Genomic DNA, 27399 nt, shown 5'->3' with positions numbered 1-27399 from the left:
TCCAGTTACTGATTACTGTATATTATAAAAAACAGGTGTCGTGATAAAATAGTTAAATGCAGAGTCTCTGCCACACTATCAACTATTTTATTTTTTTTACTTCAGACTATGCCTGATACAAATGATTTCAGACTGCATTTTTTACCTGCCAAAAATGTATCCCCTCTCTGTAACGCACAGTCTCTGCTCGACTTTTATCTTTAATCTTGTAAATACTTTACCGTTGGTCCTACAACCTTGGTGAATAGGGAGAAGTTAGTCTTTGAGTCTGCATCTTCAACCTGCAATCAAACTAATCTTGACGCAATGTCTTTATGTCCTTCTTGTCTTGTCATGTGAAGCACTTGGTGCATGTAATTTCTTTGTTGTAAAGCACACGTGCTGCATTTCTTGTATGAAAGGTGACATACAAATAAATATTATGATTATAATTATTGTGAGGCTCAGATGTTGCCCTGCCCTCTGCAGCTGCACGAGTGAAGGTATACAAAACTAATAACAGAAATCCACCACTGAATCTTTGCAGGCGATCAGAGGCGAATGAGGCCAGCGACCTGCGCTTTGCTCACCCTCATTTAGTGACGGCGAGTGTTGCGGTCGGCCATCTACTGTAATCAGACCTTTCATCCAACCTGACAGTTAAACTACGGAGGCTGCTGCCTTCTGACACCTTCGACGAGGGCAAGTTGTCGAGGGCAGTCGTCTTTTGCTGAGGGCAACGACTGAGAGCTGACGTTGTTAGGCAACTGTGTGAGTGTGTGAAAAAATGTGTGTATGTGTGTGCATGTTGTGTGTGAGTATGTGTGGGTGCAAATTTCAAATACATGGAGACGGATGACATACGTCTCTCTTAAGAGCTGGGGATGTCAGAGTGGGGACAGGTCTAACAAGGATGGACGAGTCTATGTCAGATACGACTGTTCTGTCGTCTGGCTTTAGTCAGTTAAAACGGTGTCGTTTATTTTCTTTCTAGTTTGTTATATACAGGATTCATACTCATATTTACCCATAACTTCCATGACTTTGAGACATCCTTATTGGTTCTTTTTCATTACTAAATAATATTTTAGAATATCTATCTATATATATATATATATATATATATATATATATATATGATAGATAGATAGATAGATAGATAGATAGAGAGAGAGAGAGAGAGAGAGAGAGAGAGAGAATTTTTTTAAAATAATGAATTAATAACAGGAATTGGAACTGAAAACATGTCTTCACAAAATGTTTTCTCAATAGCTGAGTGAATGGTTGCCACAAAATGACAAATAAACCTGTCAAGTTTGGCACAGAATTGTTGTGGGTCCTGGCTGCACCAATGCCGTGATCCTGCTTGACGCGACCTTCTACTGCCGCTATTATGAGTCACGTCTCCACTTGTCATATACGCATGTCACTCTTATCAACACTCACGTTATTTGCACATAACATAACATGCTATCATAGAGTGCATTTAGTAATTTTACAACTATGATTATCAAAATATGACATGCGTTTGTTTCCGTTATTGCTGTGCATCTCTCCCCCTCTCTCTTCCCCTCTCTCTTTCTCTTTCCTTTTTGTCATTATTGTAATTCAACTGTTATTTAAGACATCTATTGCTCGTCTGTCCGTCATCCTCTGTCGCTCTTCCTGAGGTTTCTTCCATTTTTTTCCTCCGTTTCAGGGGTTCTTTTTTGGAGCTTTTTTTCTCAGGTGACAGTAGGGTCTAAGGGCAGAGGGATGCCGTCTGCTGTAAAGCCCTCTGAGGCAAACCGTGTTTTGTGATAATGGGCTTTTTAAATAAAATTGACTTGACCTGACGTTACCTCCAATGATTTAACTCTGGGTTTTTTTTTTTAATAATTTACAGCATTATATATGGATCATACAGCACAAAAGACATTTTTGACTTATGATGTTTCCATAAACGTACAGGAGTTTCTATTGAAGAGAAAACTGGGCCCAACATGGGCAAAAATGTGACTGGAGCAAAAAATGCCCAGAAACTGCTGGGGGTTCAAAGTTAAGTACAGAGAGAAAGTATCCAAACAACAACAAAGTCTCTCTCTCTCTCCCTCTCTCTCACACACACACACACACACACACACACACACACACACACACACACACACACGCAGACAAACAAAGTCTCCTGGTTCAACATGATATACGTGAGCAGACAGCAGCTGCCCACCGGGCCAACCATGACTGCACACATACACTAACTCACACAACACCCAGGTGTTCACCTACGCTTGTTTCAATCGAATCCACAGGGACAAACACACGAACACACACACAGGCAACCGCAAACGTGACCCGTACAGTTGCCTGCCAGCTTTTCCACAAAAATATCGACACGCTCGGGCATGTGTAAGAAACACACATACAGGTGGACACGGTGGCAGCATGTTTTAAATATCACCGTGAGCGGTCGATGACTGGAGGACCCTGACAACGTCTAGTGCTCCACATAATGATCATTTTTAATTAATTGCATAAGTGGAATATAATAAAATCAGTATGTTTTCCTCAGCGTATAATCACCTGAAAATAATAATCATGTTTTCGTTACCTCAGAATGAGCCGTTAACATCTGTTTAGTGATCTATGTAGCTTTATAGTTATGTATTGCTCTGCTATGTTTCTTCAGTAGCACAGAATGGACAAAATAAACATCGGCTCATATAAACTTTATTCAGTTTTAATTACCAGATCTGCTCGTTTTGGAGAGGAAGAGACCTCTGCGGATAATTTGGCTTCTGGTTAAAATCTCCTGAACATTTGGCTCTTAAGATATCAGAGAAAAATACGGGCACACATAAGCATATGCTGGGCTAGTGGCCCGTCTCCAGCATGCCCAACAGCATTGGGCAAAAACTGACTTATAACAGAAAACTGCTTTATTCAGTGGTTTTACTGGTTTAAATCACCTGGCCCATTTGTTTTGCAGAGGAGGAGACATCTGCACACAATTCGGCTTCCGGTCAAAAACCTACTGAAGGAGTTCTAACAGCGTAAAGTTTCTGCTGGCTGCAAATTGCAATCCTCACCGCTAGATACCACCAAATCTCACACTTTGTCCCTTTCAAACAAAGCTATTTCAGGGTTAAGTTATGCAATAATCAACAAGAAAAAAGCAAGGATTAGGACCTACTCGTTTAAAAATGTAAAAAGTAAAAAAGGTTCATAGTGAAACGCAGCAAGTATCTGTGATTCTACTTCATCCTGAATAATTATCTCTCAGTCAATGTATTGATTAATGGACTAATTATTCAGCACCAGAATGGACAGACCACGGTGATGGAGTGAGACAAAACAGAGAAAAATCCTCACCACATCTGAAACAGCTAAAGGATCTGACAGTCTTTGTATTTGTTTAGACTGGATCATTAATACATGTTTAATTTAAAGTATTTCATCTTTCAGGTGTGGATTGCTACACAAACAGTGACTGCAAAGCCCTGGGTTTATAGAGGAACGGCTGAAAATATGCTGAGCTGGAACTCGGAGCTGTAGAGATTTCCCAGCGATTTAAGCATTGACACCATAAGATATCACATAAATCCTTTTCAACAAGAGAGAGCTGAAAGTGAAGTCGAGGCCTACTGCAAAAATATCGCATCAAATCCCCAGATGCAGAAGATAGTGGAATTATTTTAACATATTTCAATCCAAATCAAGTAGTTTCAAGACATTTCTGAAGGCTGGTGTTAGTTTGTCAGCCTGTCCTGGTCTTGGTCCTAAAAACTGCATCAAAACATCAAAAACAGGTTCATTTCAGTGTATTCATGTTCCTCTTACCTTATGATGACATACATGACCAGGAAGTTCCCCACCAGGCCGATGACGCACACAATCATGTAGACGACCACGATGGTGACCCTCACCCCCGTCGGCAGTAAGGCGTCGGTCACGTTGTCGAGGCAGCTGAAGTTGCTCTGGAAGAGCGAGTCGTTGTAGAGCTGCAGGTGACCGAGCTCTTCCAGCAGGAAGTCCTCCGGGTAATCCATCTCAGACCGAGAGCGAGTTTTCCACCCACCTGACGGAGGGAAGAGGTGCGGTTAGACGAGGGAGTCATTGTGTCCTAATTTTAAGATGCAATTTTCTTGGCAGTTTCAGATTTTTTAAAAAGTTTGATGTGCCGATTCTGATTTTTGCCTAATTTTCTTTCTCTGAAAATCATACCTGGCAAACATTTTCTTTAAAGTCTCTGTAAACTTGGCTTGATATAATAACAAAAAATGTTTTAGAAGGCCAAACAGACACAAAAACAGAAAAAATGCTGCACATTCATAAAGTGTTAAGTGGAAAACAAAGAAACCCCCAAAACAAATGCAACGGAAAAACAACACCGGTCCTCCAGGCCTCTGGGGGGAGCGCTAAGTGGAACAGCTCGATTTTCCACCTGAGAGAGATGGACCCGACGAGGGAGAGTGCTTTTGTTTTTGAAGCTGCAAGAAAAGTGGAATTAAGTTGCAACATGAGGTGCATTTTCTTTTTTTACATTTGGTTTTTCACAATATCAAAAGAGCAAAGATTTATGAAGCACGACAATTGAAGCGTTTCCACTCTGAGGTCCATGAAGCTGATACAGACAAAAGCAACATCAGCTGCAGTCAGCCCTCTTTCCCTCTCCCTCTTTATTCATGTGAGCTGCAGCAACAACACATCAAAATGCTGCCATGAACCCGTCCCCCCTCCCTCTCTCTCTCGCTCTCCCTCCCTCCGTCTGATCATGAATATTCATCAAATCAAAACAGCAAAGTAACTCTGCGGTGCTGCTGAATTTCCCCGGGGTTTCTGCCAGGCTCGATACACTCGGGTTATGTATGTTTTAATTTCTCTCTGTCTTCTCTCAACCGTTCCTCAACTCCACCTCCCTCTCTGTTGACTCATCTTTTCTTCCATTCCTCTTCTCACATCCACATCTAAGACAAACAGTGTTTTGTTTGACAGGTTCGATCTCGGCTGCAGTGTGTGTGTGTGTGTGTGTTGCTGTGTGTGTGTTTTGGCTGCCTAACCGTTGATGAATGAGCAGTTAAACTTACAGCCTGAAGTGTGTGTCCATGTAAGGCTGCAGAGGCGCTCTGGGTGGGCCACTGTACCAATTCCAGTACGTGTGAGAGGATAAAGCAGCACTAATGAGACTGATGTTATTTTATTGTTACTAAATCAGTGATGGATGAAGTACTTCAAAGTCATACTTGAGTAAAAGTACAAATATCTTAACAGAAAATGACTTTGGGAAATGTTAAAGTCAGCTATTGGATTATCACTTGAGTAGAAGTACAGTTAAACGTTAAATAAACCTGCAGACGCCTTGTCCCTTTAACTAACCCGCTGTGGCGACACATTTTGACGAATAAAGCCCCGTCTCAATTAGAGGCTCGGTCTGGTTACCACGCAGTTCATTTTTATAGAAGTTAACAATCGGTTTGTTGGCTCCCTGCTGAAGATAACCTTAATTAGCTTTTTAGATCATGCACAAAATATGTTTATATGTTTAAACTTTCGTCAATATGAACATGTTACAAACATAGTTAGCTTGGTAAGATTCTCACAATTCAGTCATTTAGTTAATTTTACCGAAACCACGAGCACCAAAGAAGATGGTATTACTGGCATAGTACACAAAAAAGATGGAAAAAAAACAAAACAAAAGAGATCAGTAGATCTAGAAAACTTTTTTAAACTAGGGAAAGATGTCCAAAGATGTCCTATAGATTATCATAATTATGTATGTAGAATTATTTTACAGAATTATTAGAATTATAGCTTTTTTTCCAAGTTCATTTCTTGCTTTGTATTCTTTCTTACTTTCTCTTTATAATTATTTTATTATTTTTAAGTTGTTTTTCATTTTTTAGGTAATTTTTCTGTACTTTTCGTTGATTTCATGATAACCTCTTGGTCATTTCTTTTTTTGCTGCTCATTACCTTCTTCCCATGTTTTTGAATAAGGCAAAGCCAATATAACCAGGTCTAAAAGGTTAAATAAATACTTTGATTGTATTTCCATCTTTGCTGAGCAAGTTTTGTGTGAAAGGAATTAAACGCCCGTCCTTTACAGATGCCTGTCTCAAATATAAGCCTGTTGAGTTAGCCCAGGATATTAGATTTCATTAAGTTTCACAGTATCATTATATTAAATGTTATTAAGTATTGAAAGTAAAAGGAAAAGCTGGTAATGAAAAAGCAAGTGGTCAGACTTTTAGGGATTATTTAGCAAACCTGAAGGCCACAAGCCAAAATACTAAAGTTTTACAATGAATTTGTTCTACAGACTGCAGCTGTTGCTGGAGCTTATTGTGGCATTTCATTACTGTTTCTGATGGCATTTGTGTTATTTTTAATTAATGAATGTGTCTTCTCTGATTCACGTTTCTATCGGCTGCTCAGGTGATACAGAGTGGAGGTGACCTGGACTCAAATTGGGGACGTTCAGGTCAGCCGTCCCTGTCCTTTTTATTGTCAGTCAGGGGTCTTTCTGCTGAGTCATGTCACACAGCAGGACAGCTCTGTGACATATGAGTGAAAGCTCTTCAGAACAGTTCGACTTTGAGGAGATAGCAGGATGACTTTGTTTCAATATTTTGTTAAGTGCTTTTTACCATTTAAATGCTGCTGAAACAAAGTTTTATGTTGCTAAGACATTTATAAATTTGTTAAAGTGAGATTTTGACAAGTTCAGGTGAGAGGTTGGAAATTAGCACCAGCCAAATGATGGTAAAATGTGCAAGAGGCTGTTAGATTTGCTTCCCTCACATGCAGAGTCGGCCCTGATCTCCCTGGGGCCCTCACCAAAATTCTGATAAGGGACCCTGCTGTAGATTAAACCCATCAGTATATAAAGTAGGCGAGTTAAAATGAGCTCAACCTCAAACATCTGTGAAATGCAGCGCATAAATTAGCAATAATATTAACCCAAAAACCTTAGATACAGTAATAGAACACTGACATGGGTCACATTAATGCACAAAGACTACTTTGCCTTGGGTACTTCATGTACATTCTGCTTATAATTCATACTTTTACTTGGGGAAATGTTTTGAATGCTGCACTTTAATTTGCAGTATTTTTCCAGTGTTGATTTAGTTGGCCACTTTAACTTAAGTAGTTTAATGATGTGAATATTTTTCCACCTGAATAAACCCTGACTCACACACTTAGTTGGGTAATCAGTGTCTTGTTTGAATATTATGTGCACTGAGGAGGAAAAGGTCCACATTGTCTGAACTGAGTCCATAATTGTTACTGCCATGTTAAGCCATTGTTACCTTTTATAAAGCGCTGGTGACGCGTATGTTTTAGTCACACTAGAGGCCAGCGCTATTGTGTTTATTTTCACGCTCATCATGTCTTTTTTGCATCCAGGATGCCGGCATGTTGTCAAAACTCACAGGCTGGGGCGGCGTGATGCTGCCTTTGTTTGGTTCTGTGTAAAAACGCATAGGCCGATGTACAGAGGGGACTTTGAGGCGTCCGTATAGCGCAAGAATTCCCACAATGTGGTCGTTCTGAACATAAAACCATAAATACTTTGACTGTTACAAGTCAACAAGAAAGCATTAAATATTGCCAGCTAAATGTACATAAAAGATCAGCATGTTGCAGAAGGATTCTTTTGTGCTGGAGACCTGCAGGTTCCCACACCGCCTCAGAGGAAACATGTAACACTAACAGCTGTTAATAAGCCCATACAGTTAACTGTAAACCTTGGAGAGAGAAGTAGTCTCTGCTTATTTTCTGCCTTTCAGCTTGTGCACGGTACTCTAAATAGTTCCAGTTACATAAAAAGACAGTGCTGGTCTCTGTGATACAGTCCCTTTTGCAGAGAATGGTTGAACAACACTGCCTCCGTTTCTACTGATGTAAACAGCAGCTTGTTGTGCATCGACATAATAGTGTATGCTGCACAGATGTGCATCTTGCCAGACTGCTGATTCAATCCTCTGAATGCTAAAAACGTACTCTAGCGTGCTTGAGTTGAAAATAACAACATACCATAAAGCACGCCTGGCTGAGACATGTAACGATGTTATTTTAGGTCTAGAAAGAAAGGAGTGAAAGAAAAGGAAATCGGCTGTGAGGTACAAAACGCCTGGATGGCTTTGCTTTGGTGGATAATCACTTCTGGTTCCCATGCAGGTAAAATACACAGAAACATTTCGTCTTTCTCACCGGGACACACGTCACATACAGCACGACAGCCGCCTCTACATTCCCCACATCCTGGACCACTGACATCCAACTTACAGCTAGTGGGCTGATTAGAGCTGGACGATAAAATGATGACAATAATTATCTCAAAATTTCCCTTGATAGAGATAGAAAATAAACAGTCTGCGGAAATGCACCTTAAACATCAGTTGTTACTGTTTTGATTGAGAAATGGTTGAAATGACAGACTGTGGGTGTAAAACTTTGTACACATGCTTTAAAAAATTTTGTAAGTGTTTTAGCTGAAAGTTTTTGCGGAGTAAATCGACAAAACAAAGTCTCAACTGTGGTCAGTTTTTTTTCTGTATAAAAAGTTTGACATCTTCTTAACCAGAAGTTTCCTTTGTCTATTATTATCTATTATTATTTATTGACATCATTTTGATTATAAAAATGTTCTGAAACAAATTCAGATTTGTGTGTTTGTCATGTTCTGATAAATAATAGCCTTTGAACTACAATTAACAGTTTGGTTTCTTCAACTTTTACTGTGCATCAAAAAACAGCCTTTAAACTTTATATTAGTGTGATAATTGTTGATGTTGACGGATATGAAGTTTTTATTGTGATCATTTTAAGCATCCATCAACCAGCTCTAGGGCCAATTACTCTGTACTTTTAATGTAAACAGGGTGCCAGATAAGGTGCAGAAAGCATCAAAAAAAGACAAGGGGAGGACCTCCTGACAGAGGTCTCGCGCTGATGCCCAAATCCCATCAAATCCCCCCCAAAAAAGCTGTCCTCAGGATAAGTGCGGACAGGCTGTGACCCCAGAACTGGGAGAACAGCCCCAGCAAATTCCAGGTACAAAATCTGGGCTCTCTATCTGGAAGAGTGCGGTCCTATGAACAGCTAAGATACGGCACGCAACTTCAAAACCCCAAATTTGGTTCATTGTTTCAACTCATTTAACTGTTTGATGTTACTGCTGTGCAGCATTTAGTTAAAAATCCAAAAATCTATTCAGAAAGATAAAACATTTACACATATTTATCCATTTTTGTATGTTTTGTGTTTAGTGTTCGTTCAGCTCAGCAAATACAGAGAGAGGCGTTTTTGATAAAATACACAGGTGTGATACCTGAGTCCAGCCCCCCTGGAGAAATATGCACCAGCTGCCTCTGCAGGAAAAAAACGTCAGTTTGATTATTCAGCTATATGAGCAAACTTTCTGCTCCTAAATGAAGCAGCAGGTTTCTTAGCTGGAAAGCTCTGCAACATACTGAAGACACACCTACATGACAGATATACAGCAGCGCACCACGCTTTTTATCGACTTTTACTCAATGAGGATGTGATGGCTTCACTGGTTTCTCTAATGTCACAAATTGTTCTTTATTTTCCGTTTTAATAGCTGCTGCAGCAAGTTCATCAAGTTTCTCCACATACAGTAAATAACTTGCATGTTTGCTCTCTTAGCTGATCAGCTGACTTCTCCATTAGGGACTTTGTCTACAATAACTCTGTACCTGCGCAGTTACTGTGTTTACAGTCTTTTTATGTGGGATTAGTTACAACTCAGTGGTTATTTCTGGGAAATGTCACATCTCTGGCATCACGGCGCTCCTCACAAACATGCTTTCATCTTTAATAAGCAGCGAGAGATTATTCTGCATGACTACATTCATCTGCAGAGAGACGACATGACTGGAGAGTTTGTCCTAAGAGTAGAAGACATTTCGTTTTTGTTAAAAGACCGACTTTTAAGCCAACATGGACAATAAGTCTAAGAGGTGCTCAGAATAATGGAAAGTGTGAATATGTACAAGTTCATGACAAATGAAGGAAAATTGTGACATATAATTAAAACCTAAAATCAAGTACTGTAAGTTGACTTTTAGTTGGGATTGTTTGGTCAGATATAGTTAAGCTAGCTGCTTTTTTATTAACCTTTTGAAACCTGAGCAAATGGCTTGAGTCCTTTCAAAAACAAGGGAAGATGGCAACAAGCAACTTAAGAAATGGACCAAAACTTCACAAGAAATTAGTAAAAAGTTTCAAGGATATTACCTGAAAGTAAAAAAAGTAAAAAGCAAACAAAAAAAAAGAAAATGACCTCAAGAAAGTGCTAAAATAATACTTTTTTTTCTCTGTAATTATATAACTAAGAGAATTTTAAATATTATTTTCTAGACAATTTCCTATGTTTCAAGGTTTAATTGCTATTAAAAGGCATCTGAATGAAGCACGTGAAAACGGATGTTGGTCCAGGTGTTAAAGGGTTAAACAAGGACAGGCCCACTGCATTTCTACAGTTGCTTCTAATAAAACTAAAACAGACTGCAGATCAGAGGAATAATAAGCACGAATACAGTCTAACAGTCATGATTTTAAGAACCGTAAGGACAGATTCCACATATATGGAGCTGCATACACTGAGGCTCTTTTGTCAAAATCCATATGTAGGCAGGAGGAGACAATAAGAACACGATCTGTGAACACAGCCATTTTCACTAATGTACTTGGCATAGGAAGGAGAAAATGAGCATCTTAAGAAAAAAAGATCAAACAACTAAAAAAATAGCACTAAATTAGTTAAAAGTAATTAAATATAGCACAAAAAGTAAAGCTAAAAACAAAAACAAACAATTAAATAATCTGTGTTTTCTAAAGTAATCAAACTAATTTGCTCGCTGTCCACAGGTTTAGATACTTGTGAAATATATCTGAACACAGCACAAGAAAAGTGATGTTGATCCAGGTCAAGTACACGCAAGTACACACATAAATATGCTGGAAGTAGGCCAAGAATGGCTTTGCAAATAAGAGAATTCAGATGAAAAGTCTACCAAGAGTCCAGTGCATGCAAACACTGGGAGGGTGCATTCAAATATATTACACATTATCAAGCATGGTCAAAAATGGAGCAAATTTCAGTCTTGTTTGGCCAACAAAGAGAAGCAGTTCCTACTTCTAAGATAAATACCCAGTTTCAGCTTGAGCCTTTTCACAAGTTGCTCAATGTTTGGCTTACAAGAAAGACAACTGTCTGACACAATGTCCAGGTATTTACAAGATAAAACACACTCTATAATGTTGTTCTGATGTGCAACAATAGTTTGGGAGACTTTAAAGTTTCACCTTGGTTTTTGTAAACATTGTGCACTTTTGTCACTAACAAATTTCCATACAGATCTGCTGTAAAGTATCCCAGTAGTAACACCAGAGTCACTCACTCAAACTACACACACAGCCACAATGACAAAGTGATGCTACAAAACACATAAACAAAGTCTCTACTGCAAAACCCGACTCAACATTAGACCCACACACCTTCTCACAATCAGCACGCCTGCCAATCACAGCAGCTGTTTGAAGTAAACACACTAAAATGCACCAAACTTCCACACGTCTCCACCATGCAACCTGTCACTACAACACCACAAGATTAAGCGTGTGTCACACATAAGCACACCACGCGCACAGTAACACGACGTATGCACCATAAATGCGCAGATATCGCACTTTAAAAAACATGTACGTCACGCACGCGCCGCGCCACGCGCCATCAGTATCTATACAGTGTGTTATCGCAACCTTTCAGCAAGAGGCAGCTCAACATAAACACAGTGACGGACTGCAGACGGTCAGAGGCGCGTTTTCTCACGCAGAGCGCACTGTCTACATGCGTGCATGTACCTTCATTGCTGCAGCAGGCTGTGTTAAATCTTACCTTTCTGCCGGCAACAGCTCCAGAGCTCCCCGCAGACCGCCCCGAGGAAGTTGTTGTGTTTCCCCCCCTGCGCTACTGTGCACTGCCTTTTCTACGCCCTCACGGTTCTGATTTCTTAAAATTTCTCCTCGCTGTCATCGCCGAGAAGTAGCCGGTGTCACAATCCGAAACGTCCGTCCAGGTTTTCCCCGGGATGACGAGGGGAGAGAAAACCGCTTCACCTCCAGTCAGCATCAGATGGCAGAGGGAGGGAGAGAGAGAGAGAGAGAGAGAGAGAGAGAGAGAGAGGAGGGGTCTGCTGGAATAAAGATGCAGGCACGCGCTGCACTTTTCTCTCTCTCTCTCTCGGACAGATAGACGTAGCTTGCACCCCCTCCCCTCTCCCTCCTCCTCCTCCTCCTCCTCTTCTTCTATCTCCGCACTACTAACCCATCTTGTATGCGCATTTGGATGGAGAAGGAACTGCTCTTTGTGCGTTTTGGTGAATCATGACAATTTCATACATACAGCACGTGCAGCCATTTGGATAGAAAGTATGTGTGTTCATACTCTGTTAAATCCTGAGGGGTAGAAACACATGGCATGCACACACAATCAGAGAAAAAACAACCTGTTACTGTAATCACATTAGCTTTCACTGCAATAAAACGCTTGCACCGAGGAAGGTGATGTCATGGTTCCATGTGGGTAATAAAGAATTAGGCCTTCCTGGCACAGTGAGCAACCTGATAACAGTGTGCTGCAGTTTCCAGTCATGTGACTCTGGGCGGGTTCCCATCACACACTGGTCCAAAACTTGAGTAAAATTTTCGAAAAGCACAATTGCCAGATGACTGCATTTTCATTCAGTAATGTTATGCGACTTCTTTTGCTAAAACATTCCAAGAAGCATGGCGATGGATGTTCAAAACATTAGCAGGTTTATTTCGTTTGCAGCCACCGCGCGTGTTAGGCGAGCGATAACGGAAAGACAAACACCTGAACAACTTTGATCACAAAAAGTAATGGTTACCTTTCCTGAGTTATCTCTCCTACGCTGAAATAGACATGAGGCAGCAAAGATAAAGACACGATCTGCAAACCAAAAGATGCTTATACTGAGGACACTTAAGTCCTGCATTTTCCACAATGCCAAAAGCAGAAAATGTGCGGACTTGTTGCATCCTACTGTACATTTGAAAAGGTGATAACAGCAAGAGAAGGAAAACTTATCTAGAAAAAAAATGCATTTCTTCTCACTTCAAACACAGAAAGGGCGATTAATTTCAGTACACAATAAACATTTTACTCCCTTTTGTAAATCAATTCTAAGTCACAAGACAAAGAAAAATAACCAAACATTTAAATGAACCTGGGATGAGGTCAGCAGTCCTTTAACGCTGTCACGGTCATTAAAAGTGGACGTCTCCTTTGCTAAGTCATATGTTGTTTTTGTGACCTGAGCTGACCCGATCAGCCAAATTGCTGCTAATGAACTATTGTGTGTTTGTGTGTGTGTGTGTGTGTGTGTGTGTGTGTGTGTGTGTGTGTGTGTCTTAAATGAGTGTTTTTCTGGCTGTAAGTGTCAGTTTGATGTGTAGCAGAGCAGTAATCTGAGGGCTCCTCAGGGATCTGTGCTGGGTTCACTGTCTGGGATGAGATTAACTCATTTGAGTCTTTCAGCTCAAAAAAAAAAAAAAAAACAGGTTTGATGGAGACAAATTAGCTGCAACAAAACACCAGTGATGTCACACACTGTGAACTTACTGTGTTCTGCTGCACCGACCGTTTGCCTGTTTGATTCAGGTCATTTAACACGGTGAAAAAGCCACTGACTGAACCCTGCGGTGGATTTAAAGGCCCAAAGCAGTGGATTAACCAAAGACTGTATAAAAGAAGCGGATATAGACATTGTGACGTCACCCATTGGTTTGTGGACTGCCTTTTTGAAGCCTCGATTTCAGCATTTCGGCCTTCGCCATCTATTTTTTTGGAGCCAGAAGTGACCATATTTGGATGAGCGAGTGGATCTGAATCGTCAATCTCAAGGTAGCCACGCCCTAAAGCAAAATCTGCTTTATTATTTATATAACTCTAAAATGGCTAATTATTATTATAAGACTTGAAACTAGGGATTGAGACCATAAGCTCATTATGAAAATGAAAACTGAGGTAATAAATCAAGTGAGAAGTAGAATCTCTTTCAAATTTTCTAACCAGTAAAGTCGCCCCCTGCTGACCATTAGAAAGAATGCAGGTTTAAGACTCCCTCAAATTAGCTTGACTTTTAAAACCTGCTGGTTGCTGCTTCAGTTTTACACATTTAAGCCACATAACCACTGGCTTACCCTTCAGTTAGTCCCAGTCTTTTCCCAAGCATGCTGCCATATTTTAGCTTTTGTAATATCGCGTAAAATGTTTAAAAGTTTCTAAATGAAATAGTAAGGTAATGCACCTTTCTTAAAATTCAGTGCCTAGTCCACCAAAATGCAATGGTCGACTTTGTCTCTCTTTCTGCAGACGCAGTTTAAACAGAGTTCCTTCAGCTTACGGCATGTTATATTTAAGGCTTTTTAAGATTAACTTCACAACTAATGAGTGAAATTTAAGACCGATTTTACAATAACCACAATTTAAAAAAAAAAAAAAGTGAACTCACACCACTTTCCCCATCATGCAAAGTTTGAAAAAACTGTTTGCGTTAAATATTCTGAGCCTTGTATGTTTTGCCTTGTACCAGCCATTTTTATTTTTTATGGCTTGTTTCAACCATAAAACCTTGATTAAACAGCAAGAGGAATTTGGTAAATTATATATATTTTATAAAACCGGTTTGATGACTTTTGAAAGACTGATTCACATGTTTACACCAATTAAGACCTTATTTTTAGATTTAAGAGTTAAATACCTTTTAAGACTTTTTTTTTTTAAGATCTGCGAGAAACTTGTTAGAACACTTCTCAACTGTTTGTTAGATGAACATGATGAAACCAGGCTGCACTTCAGTTGGAGAACTGATTACAGTGCACAAAGATCTAAACCTGCTCACTGAACTGAACTCTTCTAAGGTGGCGTGAGCTGCAGAGAGATGTTTTGACAGCACAGATTTGAACAAACAGAAATAGAGCAGAATGTAGCAGCCACAGAGGGAAGCACCTAAACACGTTTCTGTACGATTATGAAATAAGTGGCTGGAAAAGAGCACGCACACTCAGCAGAGCGTCTCCAGATAAAGATGATACAGAAGTAACAGAAAAGCCGGTGGGAATTGATTTTGTGCACCTAGTGTCATTTATTTATCGGTGCTGTCTAAAGGCTCCAAAGGCTTAAGGACCCACAGAGGACTCATTAAATACACTTCTTCTGTCGCAGATGGACCTCTGCTGACCTGAGCTCAAACCTGATCCCGCCTACTCCCACAAGAATCTCTTATATGGTTGGCCCAAAAATGAATAATGTATTAACAGATCCCTACTGGCTGAAGAGGGTGACCATACATCGTGGAAATCAAATGACAAAGTCAGATCCCTCGATGTCAGTGAATCTGATCAATGTTGCAGTGTCGGTTTAAATTGCAATCTATGAATTAAACTGCAGACATGCAAAGGAAATACTATGAACAGAAAACAGCCAACTCTCAGTGCCAGACTGAGCTCAGCTGTGGCTCGCACAAGCTTCCCCTGGCACCCCCCACCCAGCCCTTCGTATATTTATTGTATTCATTACAAATAAGTACTAGAGCTAATCAATACAAATCACAAATAAACAACTTTAGCTCACAAATAATAAAGACAATAAATAATAAAAGAAGAAAGATTAGCAGATTTTGTCTTCTTTTTTTCCAACAGCTGGAACTATCATTAAAAATGTGTCTTGGAAATGAATTTCAAATTGTGATTTTGCAAAAACAATTATTACATCAGCCCTAAATGTAACCTTTAACTATTATAAATTACAGCATATGAAAGTGTGCACAGGCCAAGCAGCAAGCTCCGTGGCTGAAAAATGAAGCCATCACACAATAACTGCAGCTCGTCTAACGGCCACTTGAGGTTGGCACCAGAACAGAGTTAATCCCCATAGACCCCCGTATTTAAACCCAACTTACTTACTTATTTTTGAAGTTTTAAATGCCAATTTCAAGGCTTTAAAACAGAAGTTGTCAAACCAGTAAGTGAGTTCATGATACAACTCCATTATTTTTAATGTATGGTACATGTTCTGACCTTATATTTCAGCTTACAGGACATTTCAGCATATATATTAATGTAATTGTTGGTTGAGTGTCCTTCTAGTCGATTCTGTTATGAAACACAAGGACACATGATGTCATCCTGATAATAGGAGCCTCAGATCAGAATCTGTTTTTATGTGAAGTTTTAGAGGGCAAGGACTCATGATATATATTGTTGCTTAATTTGCAGGACTCGATTTGAACTCAGCACTTTCATATTTGGAGAGATTCAAGCTACGTTTCAGCTACTTCTGCTTGAAAGGTCATCCGAAAACATTTAACCATAAAAAATAAAAAAAAATTGAATTTCTTTCAAAAGAGTTACTATAACAAAATTAAATCTTATATCTTACCTTTGGTTATTGATGTTTTTCGATTTTCTTGTTGTTACAATTCATTTTGTTTTGATTTTAAGCTTTCATTGTCCATCTTTCCACATGTAGAAATATTTCACCTACTGTCTTGAGTTTTTATGTCTGGCTTGTTTTGTTGATCAATGTGATTTAAAAGTGTTTATTTTGTTACTGTTTTTGCAAAAGCCAATAAAGAGAAAAACAGCTCAAAAACAGGTTGTTTGTCAGCGATGCTGCCTGTTTGGCCACAATTGTCTTGAAAACACACTTTTTTCTTCTTCTATAAGAAATGCTCTTGTGTTTGCCCTCAGATTACTGTGTACCCTCGAGGACTTTTACTTTATCCTCTGAACAAAATAAAACACATTTTCCATAAACCCCTATTTAGGACAGGAGTGTGGACGGCAGGGGGTTCGATATAATGGTCGTATTATCTTGCTCGGTTTATTTTGTTGAATTCAGATTACATTAAAAATTCATGTGGCCTCTTAGGTTACATGAATGTTAAAAAAAAAGCATTAAAATTGGCTCCAATCTCCCCACATTTGCCACTGATACTTGTTTTTGTGCCTTTCTTTTGTATCACATATCATTTTAAAAAGCCAGAATAAAAATGTTTTCCCTTTTTATTTTAGTGACTAACTCTATAAATAAGCAGTGTTCAGCTGCAGTCTTGCACAGTCTTGACAGTCTTTTGTTTTTTGCAGAATTGATCGCTCTGGCTTTGAATTACAGAGCAGTTTCTACTCCACGAGGCTTTAGTTAGCAGTCTGCTGCATTTTCATTTCAAGGGTGTATTTCTGGCCATTTTCTGACAGAGTGACACTTAATACTGATGACATTCACTTCTTCATCTAAATGACAAAATGGATTTAGCACACTGGTGTTAACTCCTGAAAGCCTTTTGTGCTGTAAGAATATAATGATACCCTTTATTTGTATAGCACTTTTCAAAAACCAGCATATTAAGTGCTTGACAGAACTCAGATAAAATCTCTTTTATTAAGAGAGGAAGTTCAGGGCACATTGAAGACTGATGGCAGATTCAAGCAACAGCACTGTGGCTGTAGTCATGTTGTCTTGGGGTAGCATGGAGGACAAGGGGGCAGAGGACGTGCACCGAGCCTGCTGGTGTTTTCCTGTAGCGGCCATAGGGGGCACTAACACTCAGCCTTGGTGGAGGTGGAGAATGAGAGGGTCAAGCAGAGTTGTTTATGTGTTTACATGTGTTGTTGGTGGCTTTGGTGAATTATTTAGCGCTAACGGGACGACAGGGATAGAGGAGGGAGAGGCAGGTGTGATATAGAGGGAGAGAGGGAGGTGAGGCCGTTTGTGTTTAAGCGGCCCGAGTCGACTGTCGCATGCACCGTGCACACAGATGGTTTAACAGCAAGACATGAAGATGAGATTGCAAAGTCAGAGATGCAGTAAGAAAGAGCAGGAACCTGCTGCTCGGGGTTTTATGTGTTTGTCAGTCACGAGGGATAATTACAGAAAGTCTCAGGAAATAAATGCATGTGAGGACAGCATGCTCCATGTAGACAAACATAAGTTCATAAGGCATAACTGTGTGAAATCACTTGTTTTCCTTTAACCCTTCGCAATCTAAGCAAACTGGTTTCATATATTTTTAACAGTATGAGAAAAATGGCAAGAGCAACTTAAGAAATGGAAAATGCAAAAAATTGCATCATATTTGTAAAAAGATACAAGAAGTAACTTAAGAAATTACCCAAAATTAAGCCAAAAAAGGAAAAAAAAAAAAAAGAAAAAAAAGAAAATAATCTGAAAATAAGTAAAAAAAAAATAAAAATAGAAAGATAGATAAGAAAGACAGATAGAAAAGTAAAACCAGCAACAACAACAAGAAAATTACCTGGAAGTTGCTAAGCCTAACCCTAACCCAAAATTTATAATTAGATAATTAGAACTCTAGCAATCCTCATTTATAACCCACTGGAAGTATTGGAGGAGTATTAATCTGCAGAATCTCTGCCCTCTGCCTGTATTATCCTATTTTCTTCTAATTTCGGGACAATCCAGCACAAAGCTTACATCAGGACTTTATACAAAGTTATCAACCACTTGCCATAAGCAGCTGCATTCAAGAGGAGGCTGTGAAAATCCCAGAACCACCACAGAAAGAAAGCAAATAGCAAGATGAAATGTGAAAAGCTTTCACTTTCCCCACTAATACTGTTACAAACAATAGCTGCATTTACAAGGCTGGAATATCACGCCGTTACGCTGCCGTCGTCGTTCTGTATATAACAACTGATTGCTGAAAAGGGGGACAGAATGGTTTCGCCTCTGAGCCAGGAACGGAGGGAAAAGCGCTGTAACGAGCTCTATGTAAAACGTAAAGCCAGAAAGACGTGACCATGGACGGTACGTGGGAAAACAATAAGATTCCCCCCGAGCAGAGCACGAGACCAGCTGCCAAATAACAGAGACGGTAAATGATTGTGATTCTCATGTTCTGCCTTTGTTATTGTTCAGAAAGTGCTGCCAACGTATATATTATTTGTCACACTAGAGGCGGACGCTCGTGTGTTAAATATTATGCCCGTCATGCCTCATTTGATGCCGCCATCGTTTGGTTCTTGTGTAAAAATGGAGGGCGGTATGATACTGATGGTGTTGACGAGGATGATGATGACGAGGTGACAGTAACAGTACATATTGTACTTGTAGTATTGATGATGTTGTTGATGACGTTGCCTGGGTGACAGCAGTCATACATATTGAAAATGTAGTATTGATGATGATGTTGTTGATGGGAGAGTGACAGTAACAGTACATACTGTATTTGTGAGCTATACTGCAGCATCGGCCTTTATGGTGCCGGTCCTGACGCTGCATTACTGTGACTGTCATGACCTGGTGATAGTGCTGAGTACTACACTGGAAACTGTTTATGTTGTTAGGAGTTTTTAAGGTGCACTGAATTATTACAGGCCCTGTAGAGTTATGGTGGACACTCATTAATCTGCTCCTGTGGAGCTTGAATGTTCACAGGCACAAGTCACCCTGTGTACAGATTAATGTCAACTGCTGTATGTTTCTGTGTCATATTGTTTGTGCTTTATGTGTTTTTATTATGTTTTTATACTCCATGCAACACAAATTGCTCTCTGGGACAAAAAAGGAATTGAATTTCATTGGATTGGTATTCCCTGAAATAGGGAACTGTCTATGGCGTACCCCGCCTTTTGCCCATGTTTTAACAAAGTGTCTGTTACCACACAGTTAGCAACCATCATTCTGTGGTAAACGAGCATCTCAGAAAGTGCTGGCTAAAAAAATCGGAGCATCCGGTCATTGCGACATACAACACCAAAAACAGCTTTGAACTGCTGTGAAAACAAGCTTTTACCTCTTGACCCGAGATGACAGGTCCAATCAATTAAAGCCCTGCTCTGCTTCCCAGTCGTATAAACATGGTAAATATGTACATCTGTATGAGTAATATATGCATACCAAATACAAAGCGCAATTAGGCTCTGATGCACGTTTCTAGTGCAATTATAGGTCACTGTTCAGTGCTAAACACGGTCCTTTCGCAGGCGGCGGAGGCTGCACCATTTCATGGGCAAATTAAGTAAACTAATTGCAGTGGGGAAGAATGAATTCCTGCTTCTTAATACTCTCGAGCAAAGGCAGCGTGAAGTGACGCCCGCAGGGACGGAGCCGAGATGTGGAATTTAAATTGAGGTGAATAACAAAGTGAGAGAGAGAAAGACGGCGCCTTAAAGGACCCTGACCCGCTGCTTTGTATTTTCTGCATGCTTGATATTAGATCTGCTGTATAATGCTCCGGCTCTCTTTTATCAGGCCTCTGGGTCTGTAAAATACGAGTAAGAAGGCGGGTCGTGATCCATAGTGTAAAACCAGAAATGCTGCAGCTTTTAATTCACTGTGTTACGTCAGACTCATACACCAGTGTCTCTTTGTGGAGCTGTCTGTCTGTCTGTAGTCTAAGCTGAGTCACTGCATGACAGATAATCATCAGTGAGTTGTGTGGTTGGATGCTCAGTCATTTGTACTAGATGATTACTCTGTATTAAGAGAGACACTTCTATAATTGAATGCGTAAAGTTTAGTATTGTGTATTAATATTTATGATGTAAGGTACTAATGTTAGAGAAAAGAGTAGTGAGGAGAAATTACTTAATTAATTGACTGTGATTCCTCAAAAAAAGAAAAGAAAAAAGTTAGGTCTCTCTATTCTTCAAGTATCCTGTAAAATAATAATGATAATAATAATTACTGATAAAAGTATGGGAATTCTCTCTACCTGTTATTTTTTGTGGGGTTTTTATTCAACTATTGCCACTTGGTTTTCCACCTCTCCCTCCACTGCATATTCTTTGTCATTTTTGTCACTTTGTGTAATTTCAGTTGTACAAAAGAGAATGAACACACAAATCAATCACAAAATTTAAAAAAAAAAATCTAAATGTAAAAATGGAGACACTCCATAAGGTATTAAGTTGTGTAGATTTTTTCGTTTCGAGATATGCTAATTTTTATGAGCAGAATGCAAAGGCCTCGTGATGGATTTGCACCACACGTAACGTAGCGTCATCAGCTGCAGGGAGATACCAGCGTAGTTATAGTGATATACCATGTTTGGTCCTTTTAGATCTATTTAACACAAACATGCAGAGAACGAGCTGCAGCATTTATGGGAAAGTATGTGCGTAATTATGTCAGAATACCACGTTTGCACCGCACATTAAGGTAGGGCAAAAAAATGACGGGGAAGACAGAGCCTTAGTTTTCTTTCTGCAAAAGGGATTGATGCTCCGGTTTTAGAGGTTCCTATTTTAGATCAGTTCAAACAGGATCATGGATGAAACTCCCCCTGTTACCACCATTATCAGTGTCAGCACGGCTTGTGGTGCTAATATACTGAACAATACTTAAAGGGTTTCGTGGTCAAAATGAAGGTGCTTACTCACCAGAGCGACCTGGGGGAGACGTTCACGCAGCAATACTCTCTGCCACCAGGACACCAGCTGATCGCCAAATGAGTGTCAGGTACCAGCTTGTCTCTCGATTTACTTTTTTGTGATAATCCTAAACTGTATCGGAACTGGCCTGGGCATTCTGTGCCAGGCTTTGACCCAGAAGCTGAACAGCATAAATTCACAGAAGAAGCCAAGAAAAACAAAAGAAGAGGACGAAAAAAAGCACAATAAGACAAAGGTACCAAGTAAAGAGTAGAGTATAAAATGTGAAGCCTGTGTAATGATCGCCTCTCTGTGTACTGTTTCTTTAAATGCTTTTGGTAACCATGGTAACGTGTGAGGATGTAACCTGGACACATCAGGGTCAGACAGGAGTCACTGCCTGGATCAACACGCTGCTTTTGCTACAAGCTGGGACTCTAAACTTTATATTTGTTTCTGCTTTTACAAAAGTATGACCTGTGAAGAATGTCTGAGTCTCCCTGCAAACATTAAACATGTTGTGACGGTAACGAGCTGTTTCGAGTCATATTTGTAACTCTTCTGACCCGTGGAGACGCCCCGGATCTCCACACCTGACAAGTTACCCATGTTGTCACCATTCGACATGCTATCCATTTGCCGCTTGCTAACTTGTTTATGTTACGTTACAGGTGAAGTGGAAGAAGGTCTAATAGCAGCCAGCTGAAGGGGGGCAGGTCTGGGACATACTCCTGTCAATAGATGGATTCTCCCCCAGTGCTTGTATACTGGGACAAGAACAACAGTCCAATTAAATGGCCTAATCGAGCTGTAACTGCAGCTCCACTTTATTGTGCATGTAAATGTACCGAGTGACAGAACAGAATCCACTTCACTACACACTTCACTGTGCTTTTCTCCTCCCTGCCAGACACAACTGCACTCTGCTCCACTGTTGTCTTCTGAGAGAGAAAGATGAAACCTCTGTTACGTCAAAATTACAGTGAGCACACCATGAAATCTGTGTTTGGGCTGTGCTCTCACTCATGTCACGACACATCAGTTCAGCTGGTTTTGGCCTGATAAGTCTGAACGCCTTTCCAAAACAAACCACAAAGGAGCGTCACACAGCCGGCCCTTGTGAGCTGAACAACAGGAAAGGCTGCCCGTCCCTCCTGCTTCTGCCTCATCACGCCACTTGAAGAGCTGTTTGTGCGGGTCAGCCATCGGGCTGCTCAGAGGGGAAACGCCTCATCGCCTCAGCTGTCACTCAGCTGGACTCAACAGGCTCTAACAGTCCAGCAACAGGTGAGGGGGACGCACAGAGGGGACGTGAGCCGGGATTGTTTTTTTCTTGAGTTTGTAGAGTCTTTTTTTCTGCTGCTCCAAAAATCACACAGCTCTCCCCTGCTAATTACATTTACTTAAGTATTGAACTTAACTGCAATTTTTACATTCTTGGCCTTTACTTGAGTACTGAATTTCGCAGTACTTTACACTTTTACTTCACTACATCTTAAAAGCTATTTGTTACTTTGCAGATTCTGTTTTTGCATATATGAGCTGTGTATAAAACTGATGCAGATGAAACGAGCCAACAGTATGAAAAGTAGATAAAATAACTCAACAAGACATAATATTTAGAATATTGCTTTTCTGTTCACATTCTGTAATAATAAAATGTAAACATACTTTACAACTAGAGGAAGGGACTACTCTGCATTACAGATACATTTAAATACTTATGCAAGTTCATGTTTATTGTTTTTAAAGTCAGACCTGCTGTTGGTCAACAGGTTTGGTTAGAGAATGTATGTTTGTGCGCTAATTAAGGTTAACATATATATATATATACACATATATAAACTATAAAACCACTGTTGGCCCACAGCAGGTCTGACTTCAGCCCTTAACTATTTAACTTAACTCAGCTGAATTACAACACAACCAAAATCTATCAATTTCCAGTTGCAGCACATAAAGTATTTAGATGTCATATATTGAAATATTCATAGTGCAGAGTTAAGAGTTAAACTAAACAACAAACAATAAATTAGAGATTAAAAAACAACATTTTTCTTGCCGGTGTCCTCCTATAAAGAAGGGTAAGATTTCATTGTGCATATTTAGCTGCAGAATAGAGCAGGTTTACATGGCACGCTGAGGAAATACAAATTAGCAGATTTGTTAAATGTTAAAGCTTTCAGTGTTTTTCTGGCTCTTCCTCTTCTGCTTATGCTGCTCCTTTGAAAACCGCGTGGGCCGGTCTAATTCAAAGAACAAGTGATGAACAATGAAATGACTGTTCATGATTTGCTTTGTAATTTTTCACAACCAGACATGAAAGACGCGCTCTATTATTAATCCAGCTGCAGCTGCATCAACAGCCCTCCTTTAGCATTCATAGTTTTATCCATTCATTGAAATTAGCCTTCTATATATATCCTAGTCTCACCCGGCCAAATGCCAGGCTTGAGGTTTGGTCTGTGCAGCCTGTTCACAGTTCAACACCTCCAGATTCTCCAGACTCCTCTCCCACTGACTGTTTGCCATCACAAAAGTGTCAACGCACATCGAAATGATGCCAGTGGATTTTATTAGTCTGCCAGGAAACAGACTACACGCAGCAAAACCCGAGCAGCAGCTGCAACAATCAACTTCTAAAGTTAATGTCTGGTTTTGAGAAGGTTTGAAGTTCAGTTCTGATCGTGATTTTGTAAGTACACAAGTAAAGCCTCATTTATTTAGCACTTTTGTAAACATGAAATTACAAAACCCTTCACACATTCACAAAGTTAAAATAAATGAGTGAATGAATGAATGAATCAAGTTTCAATAAATGACAATATAGAACACAGTACAATGACGGACAATCAAGACCAAAACATTATTTACAGCATATATTAACATACTGTTTTAGTATTTGTTTTGTGTACTTTTTGTGTTTTACATTTTTGCTTTAGAGTTGTATGTTATGATCATACTGACTTATACTATATTATAATGATTATATATACGATGACATTAAACAAAGGGCCAAGGCCGGTATCGAACCCATGGCTGCTACAGCGAGGCCTCTGTACAAGGGGTGCCAACTGAGCTAGTGGGCATTTTTAAGTGTTGTGCTACGAAATGCAGGTGTTTTTTTGAGCTACTCAGCGCCTTAACCATCAGTTTCTTGATACTGGACTACAGATTTCACTGGGTACAGCTGTAGGGAACATCTGGCAGTGAGACTGAATGCAGCCTCACAGCGCATGAAAAAATCATCAAAAGGATCTTCAATGTATAAAATATAAGGAGGGTGCCGAGATATACATATGATATGCATTAGTTGCAAACACTCCACCACAGTATACTCGTAGTAATGACAGTTTGTTGTATTTCTTTACATTTTTCTCAAAATGAAGATTCTCCAAACAAGAAGTTTGGACCACTGAGGGGATATTTTAAGAAAAGAAATCACATCATAAGGCTGAGTGTTGTGTGTAAAATGGATCACGGTTGGCAGAACAACACAGCCTGTCTGATCTGTTTCCGCTCCATTACTCCGTCTGAGAAAGTGTGAGGCAGCCACAGGGCCGCTCAGAGGAAGGAGATCTCATCAGTCAGTTTGTCGGTCTTTGGACTCAACAGGCCCAAGTGACGCTGTGACAAGACCAAGGAAAGGCTTTTCTGACTCCTACCGGTCACTGATAGAGATCGTGGATCCTCACTACAGATGACGACTGCAATAAAACGTCTTGAAGGTTGTATTTTTCTAGCTGTGTTGGTTGAAACACAAGTACTGGCAAGAACGCAGTGAAATTTGCTGCAAACATTCTTGGTGCCCACAGGATCATGTAGCTTTTGCTCCATCAGGGCAGAGGGGACCACGCAAAGACCTCGAGCAATGGCGAAATAGTTGACCAGGCTCAACTTTTGCTGCAATGCAGAATGACATCATCAGGCCCTGCGCTGGCCAATCGCATTTCTGCTGGATGGCTTTATAACATGAATGGCTTATTATTACTGTTTGCAACATGACTGCTGTGACAAAACATAAACTAGTTTCCATTAAATGTGCTGTTCAGAGTTGTGAAATCCTGTCTGTGAGTATTGTAAACCACTGCCTTTAAGGGCATTTATCTGTTCATACAACTGGACTTCTCCGGCTGTTTATTCTGCAACGGTTCTTACAGTGTTAAACTTTTGTTGCAGTTTGACCTTTTGTTCACATGACGACAGCGTTTTGGGGCCTGATGACGCAAACTTTTGAGAGTATAATTTTTATAACGCCACCCCTTCTGTCCTGTAAATGCGTGGATACTGTAAGAATGGTGATGTCATGGCTGCGCTTTGAGTAGGCGGGTGGTGGTCTCCTATGGTGTGCCATTACAAAGTTACACCGCCAACTACTGGCCTGGCATGCATACTCCATTTTTAGTAGGGCCGTTCTTGTCTACACATAGATTATATCTAGGGTTTTGCCAGACTCATATCAACATTTCTGAAGTACCAAGCCACTGCAGACCACCGTATCAGACCAACAACAACAAACGGGTTGGTCTTTTACAAGACATTGCCGGCAATTCTAGCTGCAGCTGTGCCACCAAAAGTAGTAAGACATGGGTGGACAGCTTTATTGAAAGATATGTAAAGAAATGTAATTTTTCAACACATAAAACCATACAAATATTAGATATCTATGGTTTGCAAAATATACAGAAAAGCAAACATCTACTGTATTCTGGTGATTATGATGCTATCCTCCAGTCCCACAGACAAAATTTCAAAATTTTCACAGTGATGTCCCTCAGAGAGAGAACATTTCAACCTTTACTCCAGTGTCATTTCCACAGGACAAACATTATATCCATGCAATGCTGTGAAATCAGTAAAATAATCAGCATGTTGTTTATTCTGTCCAAAATCTCTCTGCAATGTTGGTTAGAGGCCATTAGCGTGTTTTTAGACCTGTTACTGTGTTTTTAACTACTAATTTTACATCACTGGAGCGATAATTTATTTAAAAATATGCATTTCTTTGCATATGAGAGGCATATTTAAATGAAGAGGGGGTGTCAAGCAGAGATGCAATGTCTTGCTCACTGACAAGAAGGTTCTCTTATCTAATAAATCTGTGCCAGTCTAATACTCCCAACTCCCAGAAAGGATCTTCTCATTTTTTATAGGGATGTGGAGGCAGAAGCGATCAAGCTGGCACCAGCAGCTAAAGTCAACAAGAACAGAAATCACAGGGCGAAGTAAAACATTCAAAACCACAGTAAACATCTTGAAACCTTCATTTACTGGAGATCAGCTGCTCCCCGAACATCCGTAGAGATTTTCCAGTTATCTCCGTGTGAGGCTGGCTGACAGCTCATCAACATGACTGACAAGTGTCGGGGTGAGAACCGAGCCGAGGGGACGGAGGAAGGAGAGAATACATTTTCTACCACAGGTTGACAAGATGCAAAGTGTCAAGAGAATTTACTTCATGAACGCCACATTTCATAACAGTTACACCACGAGTGTGATGTGTTTATCTGTTTGTTACCAGAGCAAAATATAATGATCAAGTTGGCAACACAAATACAGAGCCGTGTTTAAAACAAACCACGCAGGCTGCAGCAGCGTGATGCAGTGGACTGCTTTTACTGCTGTCCTCCTATCAGCTTAAAGTAAACTGACTTGGATAGCAGAGTAACAATTTATAGCCCCTCAGCTGCCAGCACACCGCTGGTAAGAAACCACTGTAGACCAGGACTTCATTTTTCATGTATTGCAGTGATTTATGCTGGATTCTATGTGTAAATTATCCATTAGAGAGAAAACATTAGCTAAGGAGAGAGAGAGGTGAAGAGATACTGTGCTGACTTTTAAACCTGCTCGTTGTGGTCGTAGTGATGCCGTGTTAATGCGTGGTCATTACAGGGCAACAGGTAGCTTCACTGTATCTTTTCTTCTGTCAGGATTCAGACCAGGAAGTCTGAACACTACATAGTTTTAGGATTTTATAAAGTGGTT

The 27399-nt window shown here is 40.0% G+C and overlaps 1 protein-coding gene across 2 annotated transcripts in view; it reads right to left on the bottom strand.

Moving 5' to 3' along the window:
• Positions 1–27399, bottom strand: part of oprl1 (opiate receptor-like 1) — a 227766-nt gene that overhangs the window by 88223 nt on the left and 112144 nt on the right. Inside the window, exons 1-2 of one of the 2 annotated variants that reach the window (XM_042491602.2) lie at positions 11891–12126; positions 3799–4036 (exon numbers count right to left, since the gene is read on the bottom strand). In XM_042491602.2, coding sequence (XP_042347536.1) covers positions 3799–4007 — 209 coding nt within the window. In that variant the 5' untranslated portion in view covers positions 4008–4036; positions 11891–12126. Of the gene's footprint in view, positions 1–3798; positions 4037–11890; positions 12127–27399 lie in introns of those variants that run through there. The other variant, XM_088081709.1, reaches the window with a different exon arrangement.

This window comes from Plectropomus leopardus, chromosome 9, assembly GCF_026936395.1.
Source record: "Plectropomus leopardus strain MGB_pleo_1.0 chromosome 9, ASM2693639v1, whole genome shotgun sequence".
Taxonomy (NCBI): Eukaryota; Metazoa; Chordata; class Actinopteri; order Perciformes; family Serranidae; genus Plectropomus; species Plectropomus leopardus.
Note: the sequence above shows the minus strand (reverse complement) of the source record. Positions and strands in the feature narration are given on the sequence as shown.